This window comes from Numida meleagris, chromosome Z (genome assembly GCF_002078875.1).
Source record: "Numida meleagris isolate 19003 breed g44 Domestic line chromosome Z, NumMel1.0, whole genome shotgun sequence".
In the NCBI taxonomy this organism is placed as follows: domain Eukaryota; kingdom Metazoa; phylum Chordata; class Aves; order Galliformes; family Numididae; genus Numida; species Numida meleagris.
Window position 1 is genome coordinate 23,413,037 of NC_034438.1, and position 16,364 is coordinate 23,429,400.

The following is a 16,364-nucleotide window of genomic DNA, read 5'->3' on the forward strand; positions in this document are numbered from 1 at the left end:
TAAGTAGATTTTGTTACTTGTATTATTAAATGCAGAGCTTTGTACAGTCCCTTTTTTTTTTCCTTAAGTACTAAAATATTTGCACAACAATGAAGAAATCTTCTGTAGAATTTATGGTGTATCCCCTGAAATTGACTAGCGGAATTGGAGACATTTTTTTAATACATGAGCTCATTTAACTTCTGCAGGAAAAAGTGGTAGTAGTCTTTAGCCTTAAGGTTCACAGTGATTTTTTTCTTTTTTTTTTTCCTTCCATCTACTCTAGGTTTGCAGCGAAGACTGTGCACAGTGGGTCACTGATGCTAGTCACAGTGGAGCTGAAGGAGAGCTCTACAGCACAGCTCATCATAAATACTGAGAAAACTGTGATTGGTTCTGTTCTGCTGCGGGAGCTGAAGCCTGTCCTGTCCCAGGGGTAACCTGCTTACATCTGGACTTCAGAATCTGGCACACAACAAAAGTGCCTGGCATCCACTACTGCTGCCTTTCATTTATAATAATAGCCCTTCCATCTGGCAGTGGGGGGAAGAATACACTCTTGACATTCTTCTGCTTTAGAATGCTAGTGTATGCAAGTCGTCTCTTTTTTCTGCTTGCTAACCAAAGAACATATATTTTACTGTCAGTTATCTGCATTCTTAAATGTATTTCCCATTTGTTTTATCCTTCTGCTTTCCTCTTTTTCCACCTTTCCCCACTGTAGTGGACAAATATTAGATAATGAAGTTGAAGGGAAATCACACTGCTTAAGAATTGTGTTAAAAACAGCAGATAGATAGGTTCCAGCAACTTATGCAACAATTATGTGTGCACTTCAGAGAAGCACACTCTTGTACAACAAATACAGGAAAATTGTTTGCTTTATGAAAATCCTTGTGAACCTGAACTCGTGTAGTAAGAATATTGTTCCCACTTGATGTGATTTTCTTAAATATTTCTGTTAAGATGCCAATAAAGTAGTGCTTTGAGCAGACAGTGCCTCTTTCTTGTTTTGTTAGAGAATCATGATGATCATCAGTAATGTATACAACTGGTCAATTTGAAGTAAATATTAACAAGATTGGATACTATACATGCATTAGGAAACCCTTTTTGTGAAAATTGGCAGCGTTTGTGCTCCAGTTTTAATTTTCTGATATGAAGTTACATTTTTGCTACTAAACAAAACCTGTATCTCTTATTTTCAAATTGGCCTATTCAAAAAATACTGACTGAGAAGAACTACTGGGACATACTGTTGCCTAGCTTAGTAAATCATTCAGATTCTTTATGTCAAATTTTTATTGTATACCTAAGTTGGAATCTCTCCCACCTGTGCATAAACCATGGCTTAAGGTAAAGAGAAATTCATAACCACAGCTGCAGAGCTAGGGCGGAGAAGTCCAAAGGCTGTGCCACCTCGGTGGCACCCTGTCTTCTGTCAGCTGAACTATGGCTGTAGCCTGAGTGTGATTTTGACTTTCCCTTCACATTCTGGTTACGTGATAGTTTATGTAAAGATGCTGAGCTTTGTCATTTCATTACCAGTTCTCACCTCTAACATGGCTTTCCCTTGCAACTCATGGCTCTGCCACAGATGTTTTCATAACACAGAGAAGAGATTTGGATAACTCTGCACCCTTGCTCTGTCACCAGGACCCATTGCATGGTCCCTCTGTGGTCCTGCCTGGTTTAGCTTTATAAGCAACAGGAAATACCACTTCTTCAGAAATGTTGCATTGCTACGTAGTGGAGAATTCCTCTAAAATTTTATACAAAAATTTAGTATAACCATGCAGTAGCTCTGATATGTAGCAGAGTTCATTGGCAAGTTCTAAATAGACTTTTTTTCTAGGTATTGAAGTTGCACTTCCGTAAGAAATGTAGTTCTAGGTTTCATTATGCCCAAATATATTGGTATTTCTCAGACAAAGAAACAAGAATCTAATGCTGTGGACAGGAATGCAGGTTTTTAAGTCAACATTTGTATTATTTTCTAAGGTCCTGATTTTGCAGTAAGGTGGTTTTTTTTTAATTACCATTTTCAAGTGTGATATAAAAGTTATCATTCAAACAGCTGGAAAATTATTCACAGAAGAAAATCACCACAGAGAAAATGCAGGTTGGTCTGGATTGTGTAGATGGCATTGGATACTCAGTGAGAAGGTGCTGAGGGAAAGATGCAGAACTGCTTTGTAAGAAAAGATTCAACTGTGAAGCCTTCAACCATGCTTGTAAAGGGAAGAAAAAAAAAAGTGTTCACACTACAAATTGAAAGAAAGTATATTATTGCTGTATGTCACACAAGTTACTGAGCAAATTCCACCTCTCTAGAGCACTTTATACACTTTACTGGTAAAGACCAGAAATGTGTATAATAGGGATATTTGGGGCATTTTTGGTATTAACTTACTTTTTTTCAATGCTGTGTGATTTGGTCCCATGGTTCAGTAACTCTTGATACAGGTATTTGTATCAAGACTGACAGATACAGGACTGACAGTGTGATTTGCAGATTTATTCTGACTTCCCCAAATAATCATCTAGGGAGAAACTTTCTCTGTGGACAGATACTTAAACAGTAAAATATGTGCACAGTAAATCTCAGCTCTTCACAAACCTAAACATGAGCACTTGTGCATGTCTTAATATCAACAGCACAAGTTGTGCTCAGTCAAAATTCAGTCAGTAATAGTTAGCAACAGTTTCTTGCGATTGCCATGTGTCATTTTTATTCACTTTCCTTCCTACTTTTCATCATTTATAGAGGCATGCTAAAGCTTATCAGGATGTGAAGTACACAGCTAGCCTGAATTGCCAGCTGGAATTCACTTTGGAGTGGTTTGCTTGTACCAGGTAACGGCTGGTTACCACTATGGGCAGGTTTTTCAGGAGCTGCACGCTGATAACCATCTGGCTTCTGCAAGAACCTAGACACAGGCAGACTTGAAGCATACCTGCATGTACAAACCAGGACACGGGAGGCAGGTTTTGCTAAGAAGGGTAGGGAATTGTATTGAGATCCCAGTTAGGGACCAGGAGGTCAGGGGCCACTGCAACAGAACCAGGCGGAAATGTAAAAGATCAGTAATAACTACCAACTGAAACATATTGCCAAAACCAAGGAATGGATCTGTGATTTTGTTGATTGAGTCAGTCCTGCTCAGAATAATTAAAACTCAGAGACTCTTGAGATTTTGGTCTAGTGTGTTAGAACTAGTTATGGGTTAAAGAATCATGTAATAAGAGCAAGGGCAAAGCAGAAAGGTTCTGCATAGTGAGAGACTGACAGATTCTTTGCTTTGTGGTTGTTTCCACTCATCCACACACATATGCACTGTGAAGTCCTTTTTGTTCAGGGGGAGCACAGAAGTTGCTTTTTTCTTTGTTTGTTGTTGGTTGTTTGGGGGGGGTGGTTTTTTTGTTTGTTCATTGTTTTTTTTGTTTTTAAATAGAATGATTTCCATATTCGTGCTTTATTTTAAAACAACAAGCTATTGAAAAGAATGCAGTACATGAAAATTTGGTACGTCAATGGATAGCAGAATACAAACATTGGCTTGATGCATGACCATCAAAATAACATATTTTTCCTCTTATTTTCCTTTCATATTTCATGATGCCAAATAAAAGGATAATAGATTATTTCCTGCATACTCAGCTTTAATTCTGGTCATTCATTTCTGAAGAAAACTGCAGAAATAGAAATGGTTCTAGAACCAGGAGCGAAATAATGGAAGATATAAATAGAATACCATGTGAAAAGACAGAGGAAGTAATGAAAGTGTTTTTAGAGCAGGGACACGATGTATATGAAATGATGAATGGCATAGAAAAGATAATTGGGTTTTCATGATGATCTTGTCTACTAACTCAGGAACAAGGCAGCACTCTGTAATATTAATAAAACAATAAATTGGAGGAAGAAATTAACATTTTTTCTGTATTTTTGAATACAACATGTACTTAAGCTCTGGTCATCTGCTGTTGCAAGAGAACATTGATAACTGAACATGGAACAAAATTGGAAATGTACATTAGCAAAGGAATACACAGATATGTATTGGGTAGGATACAGAAAAACATAAGTGCTCAAAATCCTTTTGATCTGCCGTTTAGGCTAATTAGTGGTATTCGGTGATAGGATTAAATCCTTTTGCACGTATTCTTTTGTAATGGTCCATCACAATAATTAGTACTAATTCTTTTTAAAAAGTATTCAATTACTGAACTGTCTGGTTTTGCATACAATATCTTATATGGCTGAATTAATTTTAACTTAGCAATTAGACGCTCTAACAAGGAATATGGTAAGCAATGTACAGGTAAGTTTAACTCTTCCAGATACTCAGCTGACTCGGTATTTGTCAGAAACAAGCCTGTGAGGATCAGATTGTGTTTCCTTCCATTTCTGCAGTTTGTCTTCCTCTCTTTCCCCATATTTCGACTGTTTTGTCATAAAGTGCATGTTTTTGTAGCACTTGTGTATTATATTAAATGTTTTGTGATGCAGACACTGAGCTTTGTTTGCGTACTGTGGCTTCGTTGCTGACCGGAGCCGTTGTGCACAATTCTGAAAAAAGCAGTTCTTCTGTTAAGGTTATTTTCCTCTTATCTGGTATACTTGTGCTTTATGTAGCACAGTCCAGTGAACCTGTTTGGAAGAGAAGGAGATGGCAAGCATCACTGTATGCCTTCCAATCCCAGAAGCTAACTGGTTTTGCTTTAGAAGGCAGAAGGTGAACCTGACCCCTGTTCCGCAAGGTCTGAGCAACCATAATCCTGATCCATTTAAATCTGTGTGTACATCCTGGTGTGCATACGTATATCTTTATGGTGTTATTCTATCCTCCTTTTTTTCATTATGCATGTGTAAAAGAAACAGAGCAACTGAGTTTTGCTGGCTCTTCCCACGGTGAGTTAAGTGCCTTCAAACACCAGTCTGAAGGGGGAGAGGGAAAGGGACAGCACCCCTGCACCTTGTAGACTATGTGTGCTGGCTGAGTCATGTGTGCATCTCCATGCCCGCTTCAGGCTCAGCCCAGACCTGGTTCTGCTCTCTGCCTTGTTGAAAGAAAAAGATTTGGACCCTAACACTGGAAAAAGAGATGGCAAACCACCTTTTTTCTTCAGGAAAGAGCAAGTCTGTATGGGTCCTCCTGCCCTGTAAAAACGCTGGTGGAAAGTTGGGGAAAGACTTCCTCTTATACAGCTGGCAGCCATTCAGCCACTCACCATAGCAAATGACGGGGGTGAGGGAGAGAGCTGGTGAAATGGTGAGAGCACTGAGGTGAGGATAGAGTGCTGGGTGCAGGGACCACAGCATCACCTCTTTGTTGTCATCATTTCTGACCAAAACGGTGCCCCTCACAGCCTCTGCACCAAAGGCTACCAATGCCCTCATGGCTTCAAGGCCTGGATGGCCAGGGGAGCTACTGACATCTTGAGAGAGAAACTCCAGCTCCGTGAAATGAGCTGCTAAAGCAGGATGAAAGGCAAAGCTGGAAGCAAAACACGTCTGTGTGGAGCAGGGGTTTTCCCTCGCTATGGAGACAGGTGCACAAGACGTGAACAAGATACAGCCATGGCAGGGGCCCGGAGCAGACTGGTGTGAGCACATACAGGATTTAATTAACCTGCAGTATTTAATGACTCCTGCCATTTTCATTTGTATTTCATTTTTGTGCCCAAGCCACGGGGCCCCTCCTCACACCCCATGTGTGCACCAGATCAGCCAAGGAAGTGCCTGGCACTCCATGGAGTTCCACAACACCAATTGTGAGGGAGGAAGTGATGAAAGAATTACTGTTTCTGTTGTTTTCTGGGCTGCCTTATCCCATTCTAGCAAAAAGCAGGCATGCATCCCACTCAGCACTGTTGTTTCCTTTCTCAGCTGTACTTCTCCAGTGTTTGTGGATCTGTGCTCAGATCAGCAGTAGGAATTACGTTTAGAAGCTCATGGCCATTTCTGTGAGGCTGCAGGGGTTTTTTGATGGGATTTGAGTTTGTCTGTGGTCAGATCACTTCACTGATGGGGCTTACAGCCCAGTCCTTCAGACACATGGATTCACCCAACTAAAAGGGGGTAGATTCTGGTGCGGTGGAGAGAGGAGGCCCCTCAGCTTCCCTTGCCACACCATCTTGTCACCATACCAGAACATTACCAAAAATGGCCTCTTTTACCAGAAAAAAAAAAAAAAAGCACACTTTATTGATACCAGGCCCCAAAGAGTCTTTGTTCTGCTCCAGCCAAAGCCTGTTTTTGGGCAATGTTAGTCAGTGTCTTCACATAATTGAAAGTCATTTTGATTTCTGCACCACGGTGTAATTGCTAAAAAAAAATAAAAAAAAAAAAAAAAAGATGTTATTTGATGATTAAGATTCTGGAGTGAATTGTGTTCTTTTGGGTTCTTGCACTGTTTCTCCATCAGGGACTTGGTTTCAGCGGTGTGCAGCTGCTGGAGTTGATTTACAGTGCTGCGGCTGTGGCTAGTCATAAATAAATCCTCTTATATAGTTGTTATGAACACCTGTTAGATCATCTGTCAGCAAAGCGCTGTTCACATTTATCATGGTGCGGTAGTTATTTTACCTCAATCCATTTCCAACTGACTCGGCCTCCATCACTGGATTACTATTACCACACCATAATCGCTCGTTTCCACTCCATGTTACAACTTGCAGATAAAAGATTTCACTACTTGGCCAAATTTCATAAATAAAGGAGCAGTTCAGTGCAGTAAAAGTTTATTTTTGTCATCATTTGTCACCCCATTATTCTATAAATCAAATGGAATAGCGCTATTGCTAGCTCAGGCGTTGCTGTCAGCCCTAGGCATGGAAATGGTCCGTTTCTTCTTTTTAGATGAGATGACATGTCTTTCAGACTTAACTGGCTTATGGCTTTGTTTCACCCATTTTATTTTATCACCCCTTCAGAAAAATCCTCAGGGACCAGAGAGACTAAAGGAGTAAAATGGAATCAGAAAACACAGTAAAACATGCTGCTTTAGCTGTGTTATGTACATTTCCCTCCCACACAATCACTCATTTACAAACTCCTCCACAAAAATAATGGATCGGGATATAAACAGCCCTCAATGCTTTCCCTGGATTTGCACAGGTTTTATCACTTGTGTCAAAACCCTGAGAATGAAAGGGCTCCAGAGAGGGTGCTTCAGAGCCCTGCTAATGCGCCCGGTCCTAAATGGACTCCCTGGCTCCCTGTGCACATCCTGGGGTTGCTCTTTTGTTTCTAAGGTTTCTACAGAAAACTTGCACTTAGTGTTCCGAACCATCTAATACGTCGTGCTGTGCCTCGCTATGCAGCTTCACAGCCACGACCTGCAGAATATTCCCCTGCACCTCCCCAGATGCAGCTTGCACAGAAATGTGGTTTGCTTTCATTCTGATGCTTTCTTAGCTCAAGAATATAATTTGTTTGTGGGCCACGACTTGTTTAATTGGCCATGCATACATCAGAGAAACTTGGGATTTGCTTGATGTATTAAGAAGTTGGGAGACAGATCTCAGACCAAATTTTGAAGAAAGCAATATTCCCTGATTTAAAAAGAGCAAGATAGGATGATGATAAAGGGATGGGGTAATAGGAAAGGGTTTATAGTTGATATTATACTTCTGAGTTGGTTCTAATTCAAGTTACATTCTTCATAGTCATTATGTAGCTCATAAATTCAATAAAGTGTTTTACTATTACTATAAAAATGACAGGAGGGGGGTTTTATGTTGTAAGTTTCGTTAGTTGCTCTTCCTGTTTTATGTTGAAGTTCTCAGGCCATTATGTCATTAAACTCCTTGGAGTCTGAAGGGCTCAGACCCCTCTGTTCCTTATGACTGCTGTGGTGCTTTCTGGGGCAAATCTGGCCACTCACCACCACTGTCCAGTTCCGCTGTTTTCAATTCCATTTTGGCTTGGTTTTACATTCAGAATCCCAGATATCTGCCTTGTCCCATGGCAATAGAAATTTCAGAGCAGCTCTGGCCCTGCTTTGGATTCTGACCTCTGGCCACCGGTTCTCATCTGCAGCCGAGCTATTCAAGCGTGAGAGGGCTAAACCCCCGTTATTGCAGTGGGACTTGGGCGGCTGTGGGAATAGCCCACTGCCGGGGAGGGATACTGTGCAGTGAAGATAAAATGCCTTCGAACATTTTGCTTTACCACGAAGATCTGCTGTGACTTTCCTCCAGCCACTTTTTCTGTAGAATTACAGACTTGTCTTGGCTGGAGAGCCTTGTTCAGTTTGGCCATGGGCAAATGCTTGCAAACAGTATTGTGCATTTGCTGGGAAGGTCTCCAAAGGCAAATCTGGGAGGGTCTCTGTGTTTTCACTGAGGGGGGAGGAAATTTTTTTCCAGAAGCACTGAACAATTTCTGTTATATCTGCTTCATTAGCGGAAAGCAGCGTCAAATATCTGACCCTGGAGCCTTTGCTTTCTCCAGATGTTTGCTTTGCACACGAAAAATCCGCATGAAAACAGCAACTGCTAATTCAGTGGCCAAAGCGCATCAGGAGCCTAATCTAAAACCTCCCAATCCATCCAGCTGTCTGGCATTTGCTATTATAGGGCACCAACAGAGAAATGAGGCTGTGGCTTTATCACTGCACCCTGGGTGACAACTTGATTTTCTGCTTTCACCGCAGGCAGCAGCAGCCCAACATGATGGGGCTGTTAATTTGTGCATTTCATGGTGTCTGTCAGGGGGCTGGGAGAGGAGGGTTTCAGGGGAAGGGAATGGAGCATGTCCCAGCCTCGGAAGCACCTGTCTGCATTGACGGCACAGAGCACTTCTTATTAGCGTGCAGGTCTCTAAATGCAGCCCCGGGATGACAGCCTGGCATTCCCAGCACCCACACAGTGTGACAGGCGCAGGCAGCCGGTCCCATTGTTTGCCCTTGATGAGCATGTCATTAATGGAAATAGAAGAAAGTGAGGGCCACATCAGTATTCAAATAGCCTCCATCCTCTCTGCCATTCAACCGCCTGGCTCAGGCGGCTGCAGATTTCCTTCTGCAGCTCCACTTACACATTTTCACAGATTTATTCCCGTTGCATACAAATCGCCCCCATGTGGCTCTGGCCCCATGACCCCAACTCCTCTCCCATACACAAACATGTTCTTCATCATCATCTGATTAGCCAAAAATAAAGTGGGGGGGAAGTCTTCTCTTCTTCTCTGCTTTGCAAATTACTAAGGTATCATTAGCAAATACTTGCTGTTTGTGACCCAGGAAATGGAAGCTGCTATTATTTAAACTTGAAGCATCAAGCAAGGACCTGATGTATTGCTTGTAATGATCGTATCTGCTCCCGAGCAACTGCTGATGGTTGTCTGCATGAACTGTTTCTGTACAGGAGATTGCAGTATATTTGTTTTGGAACATTTCACTTGGTAGCTGTATAGTAAGAGGCTTGAACGTCTAAAGGGGAAACATCTAAAAAAATCTACATTCCGTTTTAATGACAATCTCACCAGAAGCATCAGTAAAGTCACACTGTCCTCCCTCAAAACCATCTTAAAAATTCTCTGCCTTGACATCAGCTTGGCCATGGATACCTGGAAACAAATGCCCACCTTGCCGGCCTGCTCTATCTTAAATTGCCTCCATCCCTCTGATCTTGGACATGCAGTAGGCTTTTTGGGACAGGTGCTGTGATGGCCATCTGTGTTTTTATGGCATGGTCCATGGCAGGATGCAGGTTGACAATTAGCACTCTTGAGCACTACAGCTAAACAAATAGCACAGTATCATAATTCAGCTGGTATGAAGAATGTGCCTTGAGCACACTGGCATCTGGCCAGATCTTAAATGTATGTTACTGTGCTTTCGTTTTGTGTTAGTCTGTTTTCGTAATAATATAATTAGTGCTCACAGGGGAGGCTATTGACACTGCCACCAGGATCAGTTTGCTCTTCGCAGCATTTCCAAATCGTTCTTGTTACACTTACAACTCGCAGGTCACATGCGGTACCCCTTGCTTTTTGTCTGCTCCTGTCCTCTCCAAGTGGTGATTTAGCCTCAAATCTGAAGCGCTCTCCATTAAAAAAGGCTGAAGCCAACAATGAATGAGCTCTGCTGGGTGATTTCCAAGCGTTACATCTTGTAGCCTTCTTTAACCCCAAGCAGAGTGGGAAAAAGCAAGCCCAGAGGTTTTCCACTGGTCAGTTCTGGAACAGATAGCACAGGGCTGAATAGCAGAAGCAGAGCTGTCCCCCACCCTACCACCAAACCACTCACTTTCCTCATGTTCCTTCCAGCCAGTGCTCAGGACTTGAAAGTCCTCCTGTGATGTGACGATGTTAGGGTACACCTGCTCCAGTAGGTACTTTTCTTCCACTGGTGACTGTGGGGACTGCACCAACCCTCTGGTTCCCACCACTTGGTCTTCTGGCATCAGCGCAGCAGTAATGCCCATTAGGTCTCACCTCTGAGAGCAAAGTGCTTGCAAGACTGGGTTCCCATTCAGGTGACAAGAATGCGTAGCAACCCTACAACCTGAGTTAGCATGGGTGCATGCTCTTGATTCGCTCCCGCTGTATCCAGTGTTCCTCTTCCTCTTGCTGACCAGCTGAAACTACAGGACATGAGGCAGGATCGTGCCTTTCTGCAGGTGCGTGCAGTGCTCTGTGCAATAGCGCTCTGATTTCAGCAGGGGCCTCTAGGTGTTGCTGTAATATAAATAATAATTGTCTTCTGGGACTAATTCAAAGAGGGCAGTTGAAGTTGAGTGAGACCAAGAGAAGAAAGCCACGAGTTATTTCTCATGTTTAGAGTGATTAATAATTTCTGCATACTTTAGTAATCCAATAAATTGCAGAATCTACATTTTTACCAGACTGCCTTCAGCTCAAAAAAGGTCTTTCAGTTGCTTTCAGTTGTTTTAAGGCAAGAAACCAAAGGCCAGTCCTCCTTCACCAGAAATACGTCTAGAATTGGCTGCAAGGATATGCTGATAACTTGAAACAGAGAGCCAGCTGTGGTGTTATGGCAAGCCACACAGCTTTCTGGGTCATGGCCGCAGGCAGCATCCAAGTCTAGGTCAGTGGCTGACCTAGAAAAAGTTGAAAATTTTGAAAGCTGATATGTGGACACAATGTGTTCTAAAAATAAAAATGTGGCTGTCTTTGGTATCAGTATAGTGGCATTTTATATGGCAACCATCCAGCAGCTGCTACTTGTACCACATATGTATCAGGGAAAACAGTGAGAAATTAAGAAACCAGTAAATCTCAATCCTGAAGTCACTGGCTGCCAAACTGCTTTTAAAACTGAGCCCCCATCCTTTTAAAAGTAATTTAGAAGTACCAAATACATGCCTAATGAAGCCTCAGGAGGAAAAACTGATGAATGGACAACAGACTTCTGTGTAGAAAAAGTTTATGGGATGCATTTTCGGAAGTGATGTGTTACTTTAAAGGCATTTTTTTCACTTCAGTCCTCTGAAAAGCAAATCCCTAGGCCACCTCTTCACTCCTTAAAAACTGAATCAAATGGAAAGTCTGCATCCACCTGTGCCCAAAGGTCTGCATGTAGGGAAAGCCATCTCACTGCAAGGCTGGCCAGAAATGTCATTGTGAAGAAGAAGAAGAAAGTTGTGATCACTTACATCACCTTGAGTTGCCATGGAGCCATCCATATTGTGCTCTACCGCTCATCCCTCATGTAAATTCAGTGGAGATGAGAAGTTGTCAATAATTTATTTTGTTCAGGGTTGAAACACTCAAGGGCAGATTTTCTCTTTGACTATTCAATTTAGAAATTGTATGGATGGCAGCCGAGAAACAGTTCTGGATTTGTCATCCCAGAAGCAGATCTGATTGCATACACACAACTGTGCCATGAGCAAGAGAACAGTTTCACAGACAGCATGCAGTATTGTATCTTACCAGGCTTGCACACTCTACTGTCCAGGGAAAATACCATTTTCCCCGCATATACAACATTGCAAACTTCCAGCTTTCTGATCCAGAGGCTGTCATTCCTACACAAAGGACACTTACTGGATATTAAATTGTACAACTGTATGCCGTCTGTGCATGAGGAATCTTTCCCTTTTCCTTTTCGATAATGCAGAAAGTGGCAAAACTGCTTCTGGCAAGGGCGTTTTTTGTTGTTGTTGTTGTTCCACTGTACCACATACTCCTTGCTTAGGTTAATGTGCTTCACTCCATTTGGTCAATGATATGCCTACAGAAAAAATGTTTTTTTCTCAGCTGCTTTCTACTCTGCTCTTCTCCGTGCTCTTTTTCTCTTGGCCAAGATCTGCCTGTCTTTCTCTGCAGTCTGTGAAGCAGTCAAACACTCAGCTAAGAAGATGCGGGAATGCATGCGTTTTGAAATTCTATGCTCCAGTACTCAGGTGGTCGCTACTATCCAGGTAGTAGCCTAGTAGCCACCAGCCACTGATCTTTATACCACTAAGTGCTGCCAGCTCCCGCCTCTTCAGTGGAACAAAGAAATCCTATGGTGGATCTCTGTATCACAATATCTATCTGTTTTGCTCATCACAGATACATGCTTCTCAGAAGATAAAAAGACTTCATATTGAGAGATTGAGCAGTATCATAACACAGTGTTTACTAGCATTTCTCCCAATTGTTGCTATGATGTTCCACCATATCTTTCTCCACAACACCTCTCTGCTGTCTTCCCTTCTCAGGGGCCTATTGGTAAAGCAGTTCTGGCCCTACTGGCAAAACAGATTGGCAACCATTTTGATTACTTCAACATTTTTGTGTGTCTTGGCATTCAAAATGTCACAGTTGATATTCCAAGCGCTGGATTTTGAATGCATGAAGTAAATGATAACTAAAACCCTACTCTTTTTAAAGAATCAAGCAGACGTTATCATTTATGTTGGCTTTTTCAAAGTGTTTCTTTTTACCATGCAGAAGTTTGGGTATGAATTTCCAGTGTGCCTTTAACTTCTTTTTATTATTGCATACTTTTCTCCAAGACTTCATGCTTGTCTTCAATTTTCATAATACGTTGAGCACATTCATCCATCTTTTCCTACCATTTTTTCTTCCAGAGTTATAAGAGCTGTAAGCACAGTTTTCAATGAAGCCTCAGTTCACTGCTCTGCTTCTGAAGGCGAGAGACTCCTCTGGTTAAGCTGCAAAGCGCAAGTGAAAGAGAAAAGCTGCTGTGAATGTGATGCTTCCAGCAGACATCTTACTGGAAATGTGACCTTTCCCAGTCTCTGGAAGTAAAAACCCCAGCAAGTGCTGGTGAGGCTGGTAGGGTGCTGCAGTATCTGGGCTTACCTCGTAATGGGATGACACAGTTGTGTTATTGAAAGGCCCATAATGTTTCCTCTGCTATGGAGTGAGAGGAGCTGTGTGGTGCTTGTCATTCTGAGCTTCATCTCAGCTGCAGTTACTGTTTTTTTCTGAAAAGCACTTGCTTGCTCTTGTGCACCTACACACCACTGCAGATTCATGTTTTCTCTGTGCTTTTCCTTGTAAGTAAGTGTTATTTGGACTGCATTCATGGTTGTTCAGGTGTGTGAAAGCCAAGCAGACCAAGGTGATACCATGACGAAACAAGGGCCCAACCATGACAAAGAAAATAGGCAGCTCTGGGACAAACGGATTGGAAGTGTGAGAAAAACTGTCAAATAAAAGTGGCCACCAAACAAAACAAAATGAGAAATGAAATGCCTTCACTGCCTTTTTTTCTTTTTTTTTTTTCTTTTTAAATAGTATATGTTGTTGAGATCTGTTGTTTAGATGTACTTAGGACCTTCTGTTTATCTCATATGATTCAGCCCTTGCTGCTGGAAGGGAGAGTTTCTCCTTTTGAATTTACAATCAATATGGTAAGTGTATAAATATCTGCATATACTTGGGCTTTGTGTGTATGTGTGTGTGTGTGTTCTAATATAAACAGTGTTTTTATGAAATTTAAATAAAAACTTTCATGTCTTATGCATGTGATATTGGTCTTCTAACATTGTCATTTCCACTGCATCATCTCACAGTAACATTTTTTTGCTGAAGGGTATATAGAATATATAGGTAGGGGAAGTATGTTGGTTTTTCCTTTTTTGTTTGTTTAGTTGGTTGGTCTGGATTTGTTGGTTTGGTTTGGTTTTATCCCTGGTGTGGAAGATCAGTTCCAGAAGAGGGTGAAGGTCCTCTCTTAAGGACACACATTTCTCACACCGGATGAATTTCAGTTTCGGAACTGAGAAGGCTTTGACCAACCTGCGACCTTGTCTATATACTTTTTGAATCCACTTTCTGTTCATTTCTTACTTAAAAAGCAAACATAACCATGCAGACTTTAGTTTTGTCTTTTCTTGGGGAGGACTATTCTTCTGGAAGCTCAACATGGGAAACTGCTCTTGGGCTGCATGTGATTTAGTATCCATTTCTGTCTCATGTAATTGACAGCTTTGAACGTTTTGTGAATGTGAGCCATGATTTTTGGCCCACTGCTAATATTTTTACTATTATTCAAGTACTAAAGGCAACCTGTGAATGCCAAGGAAAGGTCTGTGTTTATTTCCTGACCCTGGTGACATGAAAACGTCTTATCTTACTTAAGAAAAGTCCATATTCAAATTCAAACTAAATGTGGTTTCTTTCAGATTGCAGCTGTAATATCACTCTCCTAATTTTGTTGTGTTTGTTTCACTTATTTTTTTTAAAAAAGCTATGTTTTCTTTAGTGAAGTATTCTGACTGTATGCCCTGATATTTATTTTTAATGAGATGCACCTCTGTTCTTTCACTGCTTACTAACACTTTAATTTGAGAGGCAGTTTCACTAGCCCTGCAAATATCCAATGTTCTTTGCAAAGTCAAGTCCATTTCCTGCAATAACCTTGCTCTGACCTGTTATCAGTTATACCACAAATTATTCAGTCTCTAATTGGTTCATCTTTTAACTACAAATTCACATGACTTAGCTTTATTACATAGCTCCGTGACAAGCTTCTGTGGATCAAACTAGTCCCACATTTTTAAGGAACTTCCCATAGCAGCCCACAGTTCCCTTTGTTTTGCTGTTGGAATATATTCTTATCATAATCTGTATTATTTTTTCAGACATACTGCTGTCGTTGCTGAAGGTCTCAGGTGTGTTCTGGACCTCATTGTGTGGAACTCTGTTCAAAACCATGAAATAACTACTTGCCTGTCTTAGCTGACATGTTTTTAGTATTGACAGCATGAGATACAAGAGCATGGAGCATTTTCCCCATTCCAGTCCTTGTGCTCTGTTTTCTTGGAAAATTGGAAGGTGCTGTAGATTCCTACTCCTTTCCTAACAAAACATAGCGATGAAGCTTTATTGGTACCAACCAAAATATAGTTTAATTCTTTAACAAGCAACAAACATGCAGAGCCAACATGGATGGTAAAGGTTTGTTGCTGCATTTCATACCCCGTACACTTTCAACATGAGACAAAGTCCCAGCGCCCATTTTTAGTACAGAATCAACATGAAAAGCAGACAAAAGTCCGACAGAACAGGACTTTCAAGATTGCTCAGGACCCAGGCCAGCACTGAAACATAATCATTGCAATGGAGGCTGCAGAAAATTGCAGCTGCTCTGCTGGGAAGTACTTGCCTCTCTCTATTCCACAGTCTCCATAGAGAATTTCCTTAATTAAAATAAGGAAAAAGAAGATTTGTTCTATTTATCCATGCAGGCCATTATGCTATCTGCCCTGCTGATGATTTGTGTGTTAGTACGGTTCCTACCCTTTATTCAGATGCATGGCCAGGTCTCCAGCAAGTGCTCGTGGATGTATCACAAAAAGGGGAAAGAGTCTTTTCCTTGATGCAGCCACCACCTAAAACAATGCTTGAAGGAGAAAAGCTATTCAGCAAGCCCTAGCATCCATTCATATTGCTTAGAGCTTGTTGTGCTGCAGTCTCTCATCTCTCCATTAATTAATGGTGAAAATACATATAACTAGGAAAACAGCAAACGTAAGCGGGGAATTAATTTATTTTTCATAAATAGGGAATGCCTCATCAGTGGAAAAGCAAAAGCTTGAAGTGTCTCTTCATGTTCCAATTTTTTGTTCTGAAGCTGCCTGTTTGGTTGCTTTTCTCATCTCTTCTATTTAAACCAAACAACAACCAATTTATTATGACATAAAAAAAATATTGTGGCTAAGGGAGAAAGTACTTTTGAGAGAGATTCAAGTTCAACAGACGGAAAGGAGGGAGGAAAGAAACTGGGACTACACCAGTCTAATTGATTTTGTTATAGAACAAATGTTGCTGAAGCCAAAGAGCAGCAAAATACACTCACCTTTATTGTAAGCATTTGAAGCTGTGCTAAATGGAAGGGAAAAAAAATCTGCTCTTTGCTCATGGCACAGGGCATTTATTGGAAAATAAAAAT

At 41.3% G+C, this 16,364-nt stretch overlaps 1 protein-coding gene across 8 annotated transcripts in view; it reads left to right on the forward strand.

Annotated features, from left to right (window-relative positions):
• The window catches only part of AP3B1 (adaptor related protein complex 3 beta 1 subunit), a 177,311-nt gene extending 176,336 nt beyond the window's left edge, over nt 1–975 (forward strand). For all 8 annotated transcript variants that reach the window (XM_021379413.1, XM_021379412.1, XM_021379410.1 and 5 more), the window contains one exon: nt 266–975. In XM_021379413.1, coding sequence (XP_021235088.1) covers nt 266–419 — 154 coding nt within the window. In that variant the 3' untranslated portion in view covers nt 420–975. The remainder of the gene's footprint in view (nt 1–265) is intronic.